The following is an 18,778-nucleotide window of genomic DNA, read 5'->3' as shown; positions in this document are numbered from 1 at the left end:
CTAGTGAAGCTCATAGGCTGTACCTGAATTGCAAAACCTTAACCAACTCCCTGATATTCTGTTGCATATGATAATCCATCACTTTATGATGAGCTGAGTATGGATACAGTAGAGAAATAAAGCCTGAATCTTGTTCTTGACAAAGATGATTCTCCTGCTTGCAAATGTGGTGTAAGGTCATAAAGGTAATCCAAGAAAGTGCCATGAAAATGGCTGGTTCTTATATATGTGGGAGTGATAAGTGACAATTAAATTCAGCTTAGGTTTGAATGAGCTGTTGCCATGCTCTCTATCACACTGTTGCAGTATGTGGATGAGCTTAAGTAGCGCTGTAGAAAAAAAAAGGAGGATTATTATTTAAAAAAAAAAAGAAAAAGAAAAAGAAAAAAAGACTTGGTGACTTTACAGATTCATTGCTCAGTCACGTTTGCTCAGGTCACAAATCTGAAAGTTCAGATCCTTCTCAGCATGCTGAAATCTAGTTGAAATTCAAAGAAGGTATTATGGCCATGTCCACTGACTACCTACCACAATCAGATTTATGAAAAATGTCAATTATAAAATCAGTGCCAAGACTTCACTGCTGCCTGTTTCAGCAGAGTACGGAGACTCCAGCTTATTCCAGCTGAACTTTACTTCATTTCTAGGACAATTCTTGCCTACTGGATAACTGGAGGATTTTTTTTTTAATTGACGGGTTTCCCTCTGTAACAGACCGTCAGAAAAGAATGAGGGCAGTGCATCATCCAGGGATTTCCCTGCAAACAGGTGGACCCAGTCTTCTAATAAGAGATGTCTTCTCCTGGCTTGGGAAACTCTGAAATGTAAATCACAGAATCACAGAATCATAGGGGTTGGAAGATCATCTGGTCTAACTCCCATGCTAAAGCAGGTTCCCTACAGTAGGTTGCCCACGAAAGCATCCAGGTAGGTTATGAATATCTTCAGATAAGGAGAGTCCACAACCTCTCTGGGCAACTTGTTCTAGTACTCTATCACTGTGAAGAGGTTCTTTCTCATGTTCAGATGTAGCTTCCTGTGTTTCAGTTTGTCTCATTGCCCCTTGTCCGGTTGCTGGGCACCAATGAAAGGAGCCTGGCCCCATTGTCTTGACAACAACCCTCTAGATATAAATATCTAAAGTCTAAGTATTAAGTATAAATATCTAAATACTGAAGTATTGGTGAGATCTCCTCTCACTCTTCTCCAGCTGAACAGTCCCAGGTTTCTCAGTCCTTCCTCCTAAGAGAGATGTTCCCTTATCATATTTGTAGTTCTCCACTGGACAAGTTCCCTGTCCTTCTTGAACTGGGGAGTCCAGAACTGGTCACAATACTCCAGATGTAGCCCCAGCAGGGCAGATTAGAGTGGAAGAGAACCTCCACTGACCTGCTGGCCTGCTCTTTTCAATGCACTCCAGGATATCACTGGCTTGCTTGGCCACAAGAGCACACTGCTGGCTCACGGCCAACCTGTTGTCCACCAGGACACCCAGGTCCTTCTCTGCAGATCTCCTTTCCAGCAGGTGAGCCCATAACCTGTACCAATGCATGCAGTTATTCCTCCTCTGGTGTAGGACACTGAACTTACCCTTGTTGAACTTCATAAGGTTTCCTCTCCACCCAACTCTCCAGCCTGTCCAGATCTCACTGAATGGATAGCACAACCTTCTGGTGTGTCAGCTACTCTTCTCAGCTTTGTATCATCGGCAAACTTGTTGCACTCTATCCTTTCATCCAGGTCACTGATGAAGATGCTGAACAACACTAGAACCTGTACTGACCCCTGGGGAACAGAGCTAATTACAGGCCTCCTACTAGACTCTGTGCTGCTGATCACAAACCTTTGTGTTGTCAGTCAGATAGTTCTCAATCCACCTCTATTCATCTACCCCACAATTCCTAAGCTTACTTAAGAGAATGTTATGAGAGACAGTGCCAAAAGCTTTGCTGAAGGTACACCACACCCATTTTTCTCCTCTCGTCTATGCAGCCAGTGATGACATCATAGAAAGCTACCAGATTGGTCAAGCATGATTTCCCCTTGGTGAATCCATGTGGATTACTCCTGATAACTTTCTTCCACTTTCTTGGAGATGACATGCAGAATAAGTTGTTCTGTTACATTCCCAGGGACAGTGGTGAGATGGACTGGCCTGTAAATTCATGGGTACTCTGTCTTCCCTTTTTCAAGACTGCAGCAACAATGGCTTTCTTCCAGTCTTCAGACACTTCCTCCATTCTCCAAGATTCTTCAAAGGTAAGAGTAGTTCAGCAGTCGCTTCTGCCAGTTTCCTCAGAACTTGTGGGCGCATCCCACTGGGGCCCAGGGATTTGTGTCAAGTATATTGAGATGATCTCTAATCAGATTCTTCTCAACCAAGGGGAAATTTTTCTTTTTGTCTAGACTCCCTCCTTCTCTAGACTACCAGGGTCTGGGATTTCTGAGAGACAATCTTAGCAGTAAAGACTGAAGCAAAGAAGATGTTCAGCATCTCCATCTTCTCAGAATCACCTGTTACTAGGACATCCCCCTCATTAAGCAGTGAACTCACATCTTCCCTACTATTTCTGTTGCTATTCATGTACGCAAAGAAGTCCTTCTTGTTGTCCTTGATAACTCTGGCCAGTTTTAATTCCAGGTGGGCTTTAGCCTTCTTTGTTGCATCCTTGCAGACCCAAACAACGATCCCATCTTCTTTACAAGTTCTTCCATGTTCTCTAAGCTTTCTTACATTTGAGGTTTTCCATGAGCTCCTTGCTAATTCATGCAGGTCTCCTGCCACATTACTTGATTTCTCAGGGATGCGAAGATCTTGAGCTTGAAGGAAACAGTGCTTCAATGTTAACCAACTCTCCTGGGCACCCTTACCTTCTACTGTTCTAACCCATGGAATATATCCAGGTATCCTGAAGAGATCAAAGCTGGCTCTTCTGAAGTCCAACACTGCAATTCTACTTAGTGCTTTGTTTCTTTCATGCAATGTCCTGAACTCCACTATCTCATAGTTGCTGCAGCCAAAGCTGTCCCCAAACTACATATCCCCAACCAGTCCTTCTTTGTTTGTAAGAATGAAGCCCAATGGCAAAACTCTCCTTGTTGGCTCCTCTACCACCTGGACCTGGAAGTTATCCTCAACATACTTCAGGAGTCTTCTGGATTGTTTGCAGCCAGCCATTGCTGTTTTCCAAGCAGATGTTTGAGTGACTGAAGTCTCCCATCAGGATAAGAGCCTGAGAGTGCAATGCTTCTTGTAGCTGAAGCAAGAATGCCTTGTCAAAAAAGCTCCCCTTGATCAGATAGACTGTAGTAGACCGTGACCAACAGATGTCCTTTATTGGTCTAGTCTGTAATTTTTACTCACAAGCTATCATCATAATCATAGCTGTTTCTCAGAGGCAGCTCTTTGCAATCCATTCACTTCATATCATAGAGGGCAACTATCCTGCTCCTCCTGCCCTATTTCTTCTAAAAACCTTGTAGACCTCAGTTGTAGCATACCAGTTTTGTGACTCATCCCACTATTTTCTCATGATAGCAATTAGTTTGTAGTTTTCTCATTGTATTATTCCAGCTCCTTCTGCTTATTTCCCATGCTGTGTGCATTGGTCTAGAGGCACTTCAGCTGCTTTACCTTCTTCGAGGAGCCCTTCCAGATTCCTTTGGGACATATTTGAGGTTTTTCCTTGCTACTTCCTAAAGTGTCAGCATTGCTTGTCTCTCTTACTCAGAAGTACATCCTCTTTCCCCATCAAATCTAGTTTAAAGCTCTGCTAGTCAGTTCAGACAGCCTGCTGCCCTGAACGTTTTTTCCCAGCCTGGTCAATTTCATCCCATCCAACACTGACATGCCTGGTCTTTCAAACGTACATCCAACATCAGAGAACCCCAAATCCTGAACATGACACTATCCATGCAGACAATCCAGTCAACGTCTTTCCAAGGGACAAAAAGTGTCTGTTAATATTTTATGGTCTCCTTGTTGCAGCCTCATGTGATCTAATTGAAGGAGTAGGAGCAGATAGTAATCCTCTGGCTTTATCAGACCTAGTAGTGTCTTCTTGATGTCACAAATGCGGGCACTGAGTAGGCAACAAAACTCTCTACGGAAATTGTCTGAGTGGCACATGGGTGCCTCTCAGCAAGGAGTCCCCAGTTACTATGCACTCTTCAACTTTTTTTGGCGGTAATGGTTCTAACTTTGGTCCTTGGTTAGACCAATTTAATGCAGTTGTCCTTTCTTGGGTCTAGAGCTCAGTTTAAAACCTGTGCTGTGCTCTGGCGACTGGAAAGGTTGGGAATGCTAGATGATCTTTTCTTTTTGAATAATCTCCTCAAGACAACACCTAAATTGATGAAAGACCAGGGACTCCATGCTGAAGAAGCCAGTTCTCAAAAGCTAGAGATCTGCTCTCTGTAACAGCAGAGTATGTGGAGATGGTTGAAGAAATGCAGATTCTTACCTGGGCTTTCTTCCTGTGAGCCTCATGTACAGGTCGTAGAGTATGGCAGGAGCCTTGTGACTAACAGTTATCCAGTACTGGTTTATTAAGTAGTTGGATGTCAAGTGAGCGTTGGGTGTTCTGAAGGCCTGTTCCAGTGGGTTTCTTTTGAATGTGGACATGACATACTGCTCTGTAAAAGAACAGGCATTTTACTTAAAAGGAGGTACTCAGATGAGTTGGGCACAGTCATACTGACAGTAAAGTCCAAATTATGGTGCTTAACATGTTTAACCTATAGTTCTGTGAACCATGTAACCATGAAAATTTGTACACTATGATCCTATAGTCCCTTCTGGCATTAGCAGAACCACAGAATCATAGAACATATTAAGTTGGAAGGGACCTACAAGGATCACTGGTTCCAAGTCTTAGCTCTACACAGAACTATCCAAAAATCAAACAGTATTTTTCAGAGCACTGTCCAAATGCTCCTTGAACTCCAGCAAGATTGGTGCTCTGACCACTGCTCTGGGGAGCCTGTTCCAGTGCACAGACACCAGCTGTATATTTGTTTTTCCTTACACTCTCCTGATGGCAGCTCCATACCATTCCCTCTAGACTCATCACTATCACTAGAGAGAAGAGATAGGTGCCTGCTCCTCCAGCTCCTCCTTATGGGGAAGCTGTAAGCTGTGATGAGGTCTCCCCTCAGTTTTCTCTTCTGTAGGCTGATCAAGCCAAGGGACCTCAGCCACTCTTTGAATTTATTGTGCTCTAGACTATCTTTACAACCCTTCTTTGGATGCTCTCTGATACTTTAATGTCCTTATATTGTGGCATTACACACTACTTGAGATGAGGTCATATCAGTGCAAAGTAGAGATAACTCCCTTTATTGCTTATTTAAAAAATATGCTGCATTTAGACTTAATACTGGCAAACCAAAACTTTCCTATCAAAACACAATGATTTAATGGAAGAAAAGCAGGCAGTTATAGCAGTTGAAGCATGTAAAACCAAGAAGCTATATTTCTGATTTTGCTTGTAGTAGACATAAACAAACTTAAATAAGTTTTAACATAACTTTAGATTATTCTCAGATCACTGAAAGCAAACTTTGAACTATTGGCATAAAACAAAGACAACATTTTTTTATTTCTTACAAAATTTCCAAAAGGACTATAGTTAATATTGCTGAGTCAGGAAGAAGCTGCTTATTTATTATATAGTACAGTCCCACTCCTCAAAACCCATCCTTAAAGTTTTCCAAACGACATCTAACTTATAACATCAAGTGCTGTAGCTTGCTCTCACGTGAGCTATGGATGCACACAGGCAGCAAATTCTGTTGCATTATTAACTTGAAAAACTCCCAATAAGGTGGAAATCATTTCATTCACTTTGTATGGTAAAGCACAAAGTATTCTGGGCCCAGCTCTTGCAGTGGTACAGTGCCTCAGAAATGGCACCTAAATGGAATTAATTGGAGTATTTGCATATTGGAGAGGCTTAATGAAACTACAGTAGTTGAATATAAGACTATCATTGTAGGGACTGACAAACAGATGGTGCCGCTCTTTTTGAGCATCAATGAGCTAACCGAAGAATATGTCCATTTTTTTCACTTTTTTTTTTAAAGTTGAATTATTTGCCCTCCAGAGAGTCTGAGAGTTATGACAGCAATCTGTGCTCATATTATAGTTTACAGTCTAAGCTTATGTTACAAACAGAAAATCAGATTAGAATTTGAAAGTCACAGAAATATCCAGATCATCTTTAGATAAGCAGATTTCAGTCATATATTCAGACAGTCCTCACAAGCATCTGCAGTCAGCTCATTAATGCAATTCAAGTAGTGATTTTTGCTTTACTTGTACTAGGTGAAAGCAACTGGAGAAGACTCGATCTGGAGAAGACTTTAGTTACAAAGTTGAGACAACAAAGACTTAAAATAGTTCAATTTAATTTGACTGCAAGTTCATTGTTATTTTTTTCCCCATTATATGGCATGTTTAATGGCTGAACGCCAGTTCTTCTGAAACTAATTTTACATTTTACTAGACAGAACTGACCGACTTCCTTTCTGTTTTATGTAGCCACACTGCAATGATGTGGTTATTCTGCGGTCATTTTGTGGACTGTGATATGGAAATATTATACTTTGCAGCATGTTCTCTCATTGATCTATATGAAAACTAGAAGTATTAAAACTCTTTCCCTATCATAAGATAGGAATGAAATTTTCTGAAAGAAAACTTTGAATTTACCTTCTGTATTTCCAAGCATACACACAGGCTACAGCAGTATATCCTGAACGTGCCCTGGCAGACAGTATTTACCTCTAAACTCCACAGGCTTCTGCCTTAAGCCTGGGCAACCCTAGCTCGGCAGCAGCAGGTGGGAACAGGGATTAGCTTTTTTTTATAGAAGTGAGTTTATTTAATGTTTTGGTAATTGTGCTCAATATATACAGAAACTGAGAGAGGAACAGGTAGGTAGGAAAAAAGCTGCCTCCAAAAAATCACCTGCCCAGTCAGAGGAGCCTTTCAGCGTGCTGCAAGCACCCACGAAAAGCTTGGTGAAAATGAATGTGTTGAGACCATGAACCAGCAGCAGGGCATCTGCAGAGGTGAAATGCAGCAAGCGGCTGTGCAACCAGCTTTGGAAAGAGGAGGAGACACAGGCTGCTGATAAATGTGTCAGTAGCTTTGTCATAGAAGAGTGATATTTCTCAGTGGCAGATTTAACAGGCAAACAATTCTATCCCCAGTGCTTATGGATCAGGAGAGCAATCCCATGAAGTCTGCTGCTTTTTCTCTCAAAGAAGTTTCTCTTAGATACACTAAATGACAATTTATGTCTAAGTTCTCACTTGCTTATCAACATTTATGTTCTTCTAGTCTTCTTTGGTCACTTCATTTCCTCGTGGAAACCTATCAGTTTCACCAAGAACAACTGGTATTTTGGAACTGTGATAATTTTGATATTGTCTGTATGGCTCCGTCTCAATTCAAATCCTGATGTTAATATACCACAAATCAAGTTATCAGCTGTAAGTGGTTGTGAATATTTCCTCCTGGAATCACATTAAAGATGTTGCTGCCCTTACCTCTCTCCATTTTTTTTTACTTCTTTGGCCAGAATAGCAAGAAGGAACAAAATCAATCCTACATGCAGAAAGTTCAACTCTTGCCATGACAGATGATTGGCCATATTCAGAATTCACACAGATGAGCAACGCTTTTCACATTTTGGTTACATAATGCTTGTAGTGGAATATGCAACTATAGTAAAGCAGCAGCAATATTATCACAGAATCACTGAATTGTAGGGGTTGGAAGGGACCTCTAGAGATCATTGAGTCCAACCTCCCTGCAAAGCAAGTTACACAGGTAGGTGTCCAGGTGGGCCTTGAACATCTCCAGAGAAGGAGACTCCACAACCCCTCTGGGCAGCCTGTTCCATCACCCTCATCGTGAAGAAGTTATTTTGCATATTCATGCAGAACTTCATATGCTCCAATTTATGGCTGTTGTCCTTTCCCCACAGACTGCTGAAAAGAGGTTGTCCATGTCCCTTTGTCTCCTACATTTAAGATATTTATAAACATTAATCAGATCCCCACTCAGTTTTCTTTTCTCAAGGCTGAACAGACCCAGGTCATCTAGCAACTGACCAGTTCCACCCTTACAGGAGAGATGCTCCAGGCCCTTTATCATCTTTGTGGCTCTTCACAGAACTCTCGCCAGGAGATCCTGGTCTTTTTTATACCGGGGAGCCCAGAACTGGGTACAGTACTCCAGGTGAGGCCTGATCAGGGTAGAATAGAGGGGGAAGATCACCTTCCTTGACCTGCTGTCCATGCTCCTTTTAATGCACCCCAGGATGCCATTGGCCTTATTGGCCACCAAGGGCACACTGCTGGCTTGTGGTCAACCTGTTTTCCACCAGGATTCTCAGGTCCTTCCCTGCAAGGCTTCTCTCCAGCAGGTAACCTCCAAACCTGTACTGATACATGAGGTTAAAATTATGCTGTTCTCTTCATGTGAGAAGCATCTCTATCAAAAAAGCAGATACTGCTGAAAACTTAAAATTCCGAAAGTCAGAAATGAAAGCAATTTTGTTTTAAAATAAACATAAGTGGACAGTGAGGCCAGTCTGAGACTTACTGAAAGGAACTCAGGAAAATGCCAGTTTTGCATAACATCAAACAGTTAATCCTACAGGCGTATTCTTTATGAACCTCCCACTGTCTGAACATGACTGCTTTATCCCCTAATTTTTGGAAAGGGTTCCAACTTCACAAGACTAAAAATGGCTTTTTATTCTAGAACCATTTGTGTTTTGGAGAGAAAGTCAGACAAACAGACATTCTGAAACAGATGGGTTATTCAGGCAAAAAAATGTGATCCAGAAACACTTCACCTCTAGGAGCTACTAAAATGGGTTTAGGAAGTGAATGGAAGAGTGTGTGGAAGATAGCTTCCTTACATGGCTGGTAGGAGAGCCTATCAGGGGTGGTGCCCTGCTAGACCTGCTCTTCACTAACAGAGAAGGACTGGTGGGAGATGTGAAGGTTGGGGACTGTCTTGGGCAGAGCAACCATGAAATTGTGGAATTCTCTATTCTTGGAGATGTCAGAAGGGTGACTAGCAAAACTGCTATCTTGAACTTCAAGAGGGTGGACTTTGACATGTTCAAAGTGCTTGTAGCATGGGTCCCTTGGGAGTCGCTTCTTAAGGGTAAAGGGGTACAGGAAACCTGGACGCTCAAGATGGAAATCTTAAAGGCACAAGAACAGGCTGTCCCTGAATGCTGTAAGGCGAGCCATAGAGGAAGATGAACGGTGTGGATAAACTGGGAACTACTGTTGAGACTCTGGAAGAAAAAGATAGTCTATGTCCTCTGGAAGAATGGACAGGCTACTTGAGGAGATTACAAGGAAGTTGCTAAGGTATGCATGGAGGAAGTTAGGAAGGCAAAAGCCCAACTTGAACTCAGGTTGGCCACTGCAGTAAAAGAAAATAAAAAATCCTTTTACAAGTGTATCAGTGGTAAGAGAAGAACCAAGGAGAATTTCCATTCTTTACTTGATGCAGCAAGTAAAGGGGAATGTGACCACTGAGGATAAGGAGAAGACTGAGGTCCTCGATGCCTTCTTTACATCTGCCTTTAATAGGCGGATCGGTTATCCTAAAGGCACTTTACGCCCTGATCTGGAAATCTGGGATGCTACACAGAATACACCCCTGGTGATTCAGATGGAGACAGTTAGAGAGGTCCTCCTCTGTCTGGACTGTCACAAGTCCGAGGGACCAGACGGGCTCCATCCTAGGATGCTGAGGGAGCTGGTGGGGATGATTGCCGAGACGCTCTCTGCCATCTATCAGCACTCCTGGTTATCTGGAGAGGTCCCAGAGGATTGGAGGCTTGCTGATGTGACTCCAATCTACAAGAAGGACCGTAAAGAAGATCCAGGGAATTACAGGCCTGTCAGCCTGACCTCGGTACCAGAGAAAGTTATGGAGCAAATCATCTTGGGTGAGATCACACAGCACGTGCTTGGTGTCCAGGGGATCAGGACCTGCCAGGGTTCATGAAAGGCAGGTTGTGCGTGACCAACCTCATCTCCTTCTATAACTGGGTGACCAAACTGGTAGACGAGGAAAAGGCTGTTGATGTAGTCTTCCTAGACTTCAGCAAAGCCTTTGACGCGGTCTCTCACAGTATTCTCCTGGGAAAACTGGCTACCTGTGGCCTGGACAGGTATGCCCTTCTTTGGGTAAGGAACTGGCTAGAGGGCCGTGCCCAACGGGTAGTGGTTAATGGAGTTAAGTCCAGTTGGCAACTCATTTCAAGTGGTATCCCCCAGGGATTGGTACTGCGGCCCATTTTGTTTAATATCTTTATTGATGACCTAGATGAGGGGATTGAGTGTACCCTCAGTAAGTTTGCAGATGACATCAAGTTGGAAGGTGGTGTCGATCTGCCTGAGGGTAGGGAGGCACTTCAGAGGGATCTAGATAAGCTGGATCACTGGGCTGAGGTGAATGGAATGAGGTTCAACAAGGCCACGTGTCGGGTCCTGCATGTTGGCCACAATAACCTCATGCAGTGCTACAGGCTTGGGTCTGAGTGGCTGTATGACTGTGAAGAGGAAAGGGAACTGGAGATGTTGGTTGATGCTCGGCTGACTGTGAACCAACAGTGTGCCCAGGTGGCCATAGGGCCAATGCCATCCAGGCCTGCATTAGAAATAGTGTGGCCAGCAGGAGCAGTGAGGTAATCATCCTCCTGTACTCAGCTCTGGTGAAGCCACACCTCGAGTATTGTGTTCAGTTTTGGGCCTCTCACTACAGGAAAGACATTGAGGCCCTGGAACGTGTCCAGAGAAGGGCAAAGAAACTGGTGAGAGGTCTGGAGCACAAGTCTTATGAGGAGCAGCTGAGGGAGCTGGGATTGTTGAGTCTGGAGAAGAGGAGGCTCAGAGGAGACCTTATTGCACTCTACAACTTCCTGAAGGGAGGTTGTGATGAGGAGGGGTTTGGCCTCTTCTCCCAGGCAACGAACAGGATCCCAGGAAATGGCCAAAAGTTGTACCAGACGAGATTTAGGTTAGACATGAGGAAAAGCTTTCTCTCAGAGAGTGGTCAGGTGCTGGAATGGCGTGCCCAGGGAGGTGGTGGAGTCGCCGTCCCTGGCAGTGTTCAAGAGGAATCTGGATGAGGAGCTATGACATATACTTTAGTAGCTTGTGGTAGCAATGGTGAGGTGAGGACTGTTGGACTAGATGATCTTGTAGGCCATTTCCAACCTTGTGGTTCTATGATTCTATGAATGTTTTTTCCCTTCCTACCATTGCACAAAAATGCAGCACCAAATGCTGTAACTCAAAGGCATGTTTAGCATAGGGAGAATCAGACAATTGTCTCTCATAGGTAGACTGCCAAGAATAAATTGAAATTAAATTTTCACACACTAAATACCATTTTAAAGCATGCTTTAAGATTTACATTTGAGCTGAAGTTGCAAAATGTACTTCACACAGTCAGACTAGTAAGGCTTGCTGTACAGCAAAGCAGAATTCACTTCTTTAGATTAATATCCAGTTGGCTGACCATATTTTTCTAATTGTGGGGAGAATCACTGCAATAACAGATAGTAATAATCCCAGGAAATAACATTATTTGTAAAAAAAATAGACATTATAATGTTCATTTTAGAAAAAGAAACTTGTTTTCATCTAGAGTTATATAGGATAAGCCAATCTGCAGTGGATGTTTGAACCCAAGCTCTTATCTAGACTTCTGTGTTTCTCAAGGAAATTCTCTTCTAGTTCTTCCTCTCCACTCCCTTTGAGCTCCTCATCTTTGTACCCAACATTTTCTCATCTCAGCCTTCTCTGTTCTGTACCCAGGGCATCCTCAGCTCACTCCAGACTGAATTTCCTTTCTTCGCTGCCATCTCTGCTGTGTTGTGTTTACCTATGATTCCTAAAGTTGGTCCTGGTGTCAGTCTCCCTAATCAGGCAGTCCAGGTTCTCTCTCCTGCGGCTTCTAAATTAGATCTGCACCAAAAATTGTTCACTCCTATGCCAGATGACTTCCGTTCCACAGGCTGCATTCTAATCAGCTTCTAGGTTCACTCTTAAAATCCTCCGTATCCATAGCCAATTACAGACCCTGTTTTGGAAGGAGAAACCCAGCATATGTATGGGGCTGCTGAATCACAGCCTGAACCTCTGATTGATCACCTGAGGCGAGCAATGAGTCAGCCATGGGAGCACAGGTGAAGGCAATTCACCTGTGCTGCCGGAAGGGGTGGAGACTTGCTCAACCTCTCCTAGACCCATTTAAGAGCTGACTGCCAGTAGGGAAGGTTCTCTCTGGAGATCTGCTCCACTGGAGTCTATTTTGTGAGCCAGGATAGGGTGAGTGCCTTTCTTTTCTTACTTCAATATAATAATTACATCAGCCAAGCTCCTGGGTATGCTATATCATCTGTATATTCATTGATTGTACACAATACCATCTGTATATCCATTGATTATACAGCATCTATAGTTTCAACCTGAAAGGTGAAACATAAGCAGAGCTAGACACAACTGGAAGTGGGCTTTTGGAAGGGAAAAGGGTGACATCTTGAGTAACTGCCCTGTGTCTGAAAGAGAGAACTGACAGGTCTGTGCAGTGACTGGACTACATAGTGGTAACTCATAGTTCAGAGAGAGCATAGCTCTGAAAGGTCTATTACAAGTTCATGCTATAAGACTACACAGAGAGAATAGTACAAAAACTTTGAGAAAGTCTGTACCGTATACAGAGGAAATTTTAGAACTGTGTATATTTAACAAAAAGAAATTGGTACAAGTTGAGAATTCAGCCTTGATGGCTGCAGTTGTAACATCCTACTGTGACAAGCCTTTTCCAGACTCTTTTCTTAAACCAGGAGCCGTCTTTAAGGGCAGAATCTTACTCTGAGATACTCCATGCAAATTCCTGTTCATGACTCTGTACCTAATAATATTCTGCAACCAGCTGATCTCAGGAAAAATGTGAATACAAGATGTAGTGGAAAAAACGCAGTGTCACCTGAGAAGAAAATTTTGTCTTCTGTCTAATCATGAAGCTAAACTGCTTATGTAAGTCTCTGCTGCACTCAGATTTTCATTGTTAAATTCAAAGTTATGAGCAAAGTAACTGAGTAAGATCAACTACAAAGCAATTATACATCACTATTTTTTTTCAGTAAAATTACACTGAAAATAGGTTACAAAGACAAACTTCAGGTGGTAATGTTATACTAGCTACTGCCCAAAGTTGCAGCCTATAAGAAACTTTGCATTTGCTTCTAGTTCACTTAGCATGGGATTTAGCATGTCCTGCATTTAGATGGGACAGTTTATTTTCTTCACAGTGTATATTATGATGCTGTGTATTCTCTTTATGAGAAAAACAATGATAACACACTAATGTTTTAGTTGTTGCTGAGCAGTGCCGTACAGAGCCAAGTATGTTCCAGTTTCTCAGCTTCTTGTAACATCCTGCCAGCAAGGGGTCTGGAGAGGAAGCATAAGGACCTGGGAGGGAACAGAACTGGGACAACTGACGTAAACCAGCCAAAGGGATATTCCATACCATATGATGTTATGTGGAAAAAAACCTATAAAACTGAGGAGAGTTGGTCAGAGTGGCCTCTTTGTGCAATTGCTTCATGCATCACTTCTTTTATAAATATAAGTAAATAAATGTAATTATTATTACTGTTATTTCTGTCTTGGTGAATAGTTTTTATCTCAATCTAAAAATTCTAAGTTTTTTTTCCTGATTTTTCTCTCCCATCTGATTGGGAGTGTGGGGAGTGAGCAAAAGGTAATGTGTATTTAGCTGCTTGCTAGGTTAAATCACAGCACTCCTGTAGAAAAGTCACAAATTCTCAATTTACAAGTTAAGAAGATTGGCTGCATTTCATGGTTTTATTCCACATCATTAACATCATGTAGTCCACTGGGGGTTAGAGAGTTAATGCTCCAGTTCTGGGTACCTCTCCCAGAAGAGAAGAACAACTATATACCCCAGGGGAATTTGCATTCAGAGAGAAGATATAACCCCTGGAAAGGTCACTTAATGTCCCTTTTTTCCTTTTCGATTGTCAAAATCTCCTCCCTGCTGCTTGACCGAAGTGCACATTTTGTCTCAGCATTAGAGTAAGGTCTTTGGCTCTTGCACATCATTTATTAACTCTCTCATCATTTATTAGGACCAATTCTAATTATATTATATTGTATCATAGTGTGTTATCTTGCATTCCGATATCTTATTTAATAAATTAGTTTCTTTCTCCTCAGATTGCTGCTGCTGTTATTTTTGGGGCCCATGTCTCTATCCTTTTTCCTTTATCCCCTTTTCCAGAGGCGTGGATCTGTGGGTCCTTCCGCTCCGCTAGTCACAGAACCTTGCTGAGCCAGCCCGTAAACAATTGACACCGCATTTTCTAACAATCTGTAAAGCTTCTCCTGTCTTCTCAGACTGTGACAAACCACATTACATATATCATTAAAAAAAAATCATCAGGAACCTGGAATTTTCTCACAGCATAGCCAATTCTAGACATCTTTGCTGGCAGACCATTTGGTCAAATCTCATAGCAGGACAATATTAATGTTTTCAGACTTTTCTTATTCTGAAAATGCAGAAATGGTCCATTCTCCTGCTGACTTAAAGTCTGCCTGTTAAATAATGGAAAGCAAGGGCTGAGAGAAATATCACTGTATTTTAAGTGCAAAGATGTGAATGATGGTATAATAGAGGCAAATCAGGTCCTATACATCTCTCTATCAGTATATTAATTGTACATAGTATTTCACAGTATACAGGTAGGCCAAATTCTGTTACTTAGCTTGTGCGTCAATTTCCCACTGAAGGGGTTTTAGGATTTGTCTTCCTTTCTTTTACACCTGCCTCAGAAACACATCCACTTGAAGAAAAGCCATGAAAATCATTTGAATTCTTTCACTGACAACATTTACTATTAAAAGGCATATTTATCATTTCAGGGTTTCCCTTCTCAGGTATCTATAACGATATCTATTTAAACTATTCTGCACAGAGTGAAGAAAAAAGGCTACCCTCTCAATATTCTTGTCTTCTGATGTCTGAAGGTTAGAGTTTCCTCAATAAGGACGTAAGATTAGATCTCAAAGTTCCCCATGTGATTTCAAAGCACAAAAAAACCTCTAAAAAACATCCCAAATCCAACAACCCCCAGCAATCAGAAAAGGAAGATTACTATTTAGAGCTATGTGGAGTTTCTTCTTCTAGAACCAAGGGGCTTGTTCTTGGCTCATTCTCTATTCACTTTTCTACTATGTTAATATCTCAGCAAAGCATGTACTTTGTGGGGCTGCTACGTGATTATGCTCACAGTGAAAATCAAATAAATGCTTTCCTGAGCTGAATGCTCATCACTGGGAACTTTTGCTCCTGGGACTCTCACTAACTACAATTGGGCCTCTCACATACAGTTTGAATGACAGAAGTTGAATGTTACTTAGATGTAGGAAAGCACCTTTTCAAAGCTTGGCCAAGTAATGCTTTTGATAGTTGACATAATTCTGGTTTTTAAATAGATCTTACCCATTTCTCCCCAGAAGAAAGGATTGATTCCGCCTGTTGTACAGTTGTACACCAACATGTTTTTTGGTCTGGAAAAGAGAAAGAAGTATTATTTTCACATGTGAAGAAAAGCACCCAAAGATTTATTAATGGAACATGAACACTAACAGCCCTAGAAACAACAATATTAGCTCATTAAAAAAATGCAGAGGAGGTCATTTTTCGTAACTTTGAAAATACAGTATAAACTGTGAAGTTTTAAAAAGATTCATTCTGATCCTGGAGAGCAAATGAAGCTGTTAAAGGCAGATGAGTCTTAAGATGAATCAGCCATAGCTGATCACTTAGCAAAAAATATTAAAACAATAAGGAAAACATGCAAGGTTTTTTTTTTTTAAGTTTCTTTTAGCATACTGAATGTTAGCCCAAGCCAACATCAGTGACATACCATATATTTTCCAATAATTTACTTAATACATATGATCTGTACTGCTTTTAAACTCCATTTGTCAAGGTGATGATTAAAAGTCAATCAGTTTCAACATTCTTATTTTAATATCAAATAAAGCTTTCCTGTTTTTTGTGTGTGGAACTAAGCACAGATCATGGAGTTTTATGTCTTGCTTTGATATAGGACAAGGATTAGTCAAATAGATTTTTTAATCTAAATCTGCTTTGCCAGTGGTGCAAGGAACACTATGAATATAGCAGTTTTTTACTCTACATTAGCAGCTGCAGCCAATATGCTAAAAGAGGTGAGATGTGGCCTTGAAGAGGACTCAGCAACTCATTCTTTCTAGGTTGTCTGTGGTGCTCATAGCCTGGATGTGCTGCCTATGAGGAAACTTTCTTTTCAAAACTTCCATGAATGAAGATACCAGGAGACAGAACCCCTGAAACAGGAAAAGGAAATCTCACACGTTAACATTTGACAACTGCATTTGGCTACTGCACAGATTTTTATATATATATATATATTTTGAAATCATGTCATTTAACTGTTTATTACTACTTGAAGTCTAGTAGACTTCTAGGGATGGTTAAGACTAACAGACACGTTGAGCTCTGAAATTATGGTCTATAACTTTGAATTACTAAGCAGAAAAGCAGTGATGTCTTAAACATAAGATGGTCTTTCTGTGCATTTCTGGATTGCAGAACTCAGTATTCACAACTTGTGCATGACTAAATCCATAATATGTGATCATATAAAAATGCAGCTGGTGCTGAGCCACACAGTCTGATACAAACTGTGCTGATGCAAAAGCACAGATATTCACTTACACCAGTGGGTACAGGATCATTAAAGATGAATAAAGAAGATTTTTGCATCTTTCCAGCATCCAGTAAAGAGGATCTATCTTTTGATGTTTTTCCATTCTCCACACTCCAGCTGAGGGAATGTTGTTGGTCAAGTGTAGAGTTTTATAGGGTTTCTACACTATGTAGTGCAGATTGCAATTCTCTGCTGAGATTCAGAATATATTTTCTGCTAGTAATGAATGTCATCTGCCCTGAAAGACACTGACTTTCTAATTGGATGATTTAAGAAAGTTAAAGCCATACACACTATTGTGACAGCATTTACATGTGAAACTCAGTGAAAACAAATTTACAGAAGGCTCAGGATATTATGTTTTGTCTTACAGCTTTCTAACCTTGGGGTCTTACCCAGCAAGACAAAGCTTTAAATCAAGTTTTGCAACTGCTCATTTAGCCTAACAAATATTTGCGCAGGATCAAAATTAAAAAACATGTGTCTTTTGCCAATAAACTGTTACAAATAATGGCATTTCTCTGACCATAGCCAGACCCAGGATGTCTATGGTGCTGATAAACTTTTCAACAGCACATGCTTTTCTTCTTCTTCAGCTTTTTGGACAGGATGTAACCCTCAATCTGGAGGCTTTAATGGGCATGTGTGCAGGTCTTAAAACCTTAGTGTAATTTACATGTACCCTTCTCGATGAAGCAAAAAATAGGGATTTTATATCATCTTCCCTATCATATGAGCTACAATATATTTGAGCAGTATTTTCCAACGAAAATATACAGAGCATTTTTACCAAGAAAACTCTAGAAGCCAACTGAAAAGCAACTCAGTATAACTGCATGAGAAAGGAAGCAAAAAAAAGGCTACTGAGATATTGCAGTAAAGATTCTAAACTTCATAAAAGTAACTTCCAAGAGAGACCTATCAAGTGAGCTTACATTTTACTGAGAAACAAGTATGGCCTGTAGATTTAGAGGTTTCCTAACACTAAAATCTGCCTTAAGTGCTTCCACTCTGCTCCTCATCTTTGCCAGCTATGGGCAAGGAAATGTGAATCAGATAATGAATCAACATGGCTCTTGCACAGACTTTCAGTTAGTTTCTCTTTAGGTTCTCTTTAAAGTCCAGAGCCAAGCAATATATGCTCCAGCCTGGCAGAAACAGGAGTGCCTTCCCACCTGTGCACAGCAGTATACCACCCAGCTGCAAGGGTGAGGTTGATGACAACGTCAACTGGAATCATATCAGCCACCGCTTCGTTGTTAGCAATGACGGTCCTTAGAATCCCCTTTCCCGCCTGTGGGACAAAGAAAAGCAGTTACTGACAGTAAGCTACTGCAAGATTTCATTGGCTTAGAGCATGGGCAGACCTTAACTTTAGCATTTTTCAAGCCCGGCACCTGCTACGGAAGCTGGCTGGTTTCTGTTAAAACAAACATGGATTTCATGTGCATCTCACTGTTCGGTATTTTCAGAGAAAGCCTGAAGCATGATGACATGTGCTGCACGTAATGAGAAAAGCAATGGCTTTTAGTTAACTCAATGTAAAAGGAATGCACTCAATGTAAAATTGAATATACTGAAATAAAATTCCCACTGAAGTTCCATTTTCTTAAACAAACCAGGCAGACAGAGGTCTGAATGTCTTTTAAAAATAGTAGTTGCTTTGGAAGTGACGCTGATAAGCGTTTTTAAAAGTTTATTGAATGTGAATATGAATAAAGTATATTCATACTTTACTCTTTTCCGAAGCTCTACCTGTTACACACAAATATACAAGTAAGACGTGGCCCATGCCCTGAAGGTTTAAACTGCTTCCCAGTTTAAAATGAAACTCAGGAAATTAATATGGAAAATACAAAAGAGAAAAGGCAAGAACAGTAAGATCTTTGCTTTCCCTAGAAGTGTATTTGACAGGGGCTAGCTCCCCAAAATACGTATTTTTA

At 41.3% G+C, this 18,778-nt stretch overlaps 1 protein-coding gene across 7 annotated transcripts in view; it reads right to left on the bottom strand.

Annotated features, from left to right (window-relative positions):
• Nucleotides 1-18,778, bottom strand: part of FAR2 (fatty acyl-CoA reductase 2) — a 143,938-nt gene that overhangs the window by 13,509 nt on the left and 111,651 nt on the right. For all 7 annotated transcript variants that reach the window (XM_085233781.1, XM_085233808.1, XM_085233822.1 and 4 more), the window contains 3 exons: nucleotides 18,011-18,129; nucleotides 15,581-15,648; nucleotides 4,464-4,635 (listed from right to left, as the gene is read on the bottom strand). In XM_085233781.1, coding sequence (XP_085089907.1) covers nucleotides 4,464-4,635; nucleotides 15,581-15,648; nucleotides 18,011-18,129 — 359 coding nt within the window. The remainder of the gene's footprint in view (nucleotides 1-4,463; nucleotides 4,636-15,580; nucleotides 15,649-18,010; nucleotides 18,130-18,778) is intronic.

Source organism: Meleagris gallopavo, chromosome 1 (genome assembly GCF_905368555.1).
Source record: "Meleagris gallopavo chromosome 1, MGAL_WU_HG_1.1, whole genome shotgun sequence".
Lineage (NCBI taxonomy): Eukaryota > Metazoa > Chordata > Aves > Galliformes > Phasianidae > Meleagris > Meleagris gallopavo.
This window is presented reverse-complemented; position numbering and strand designations above follow the sequence as displayed.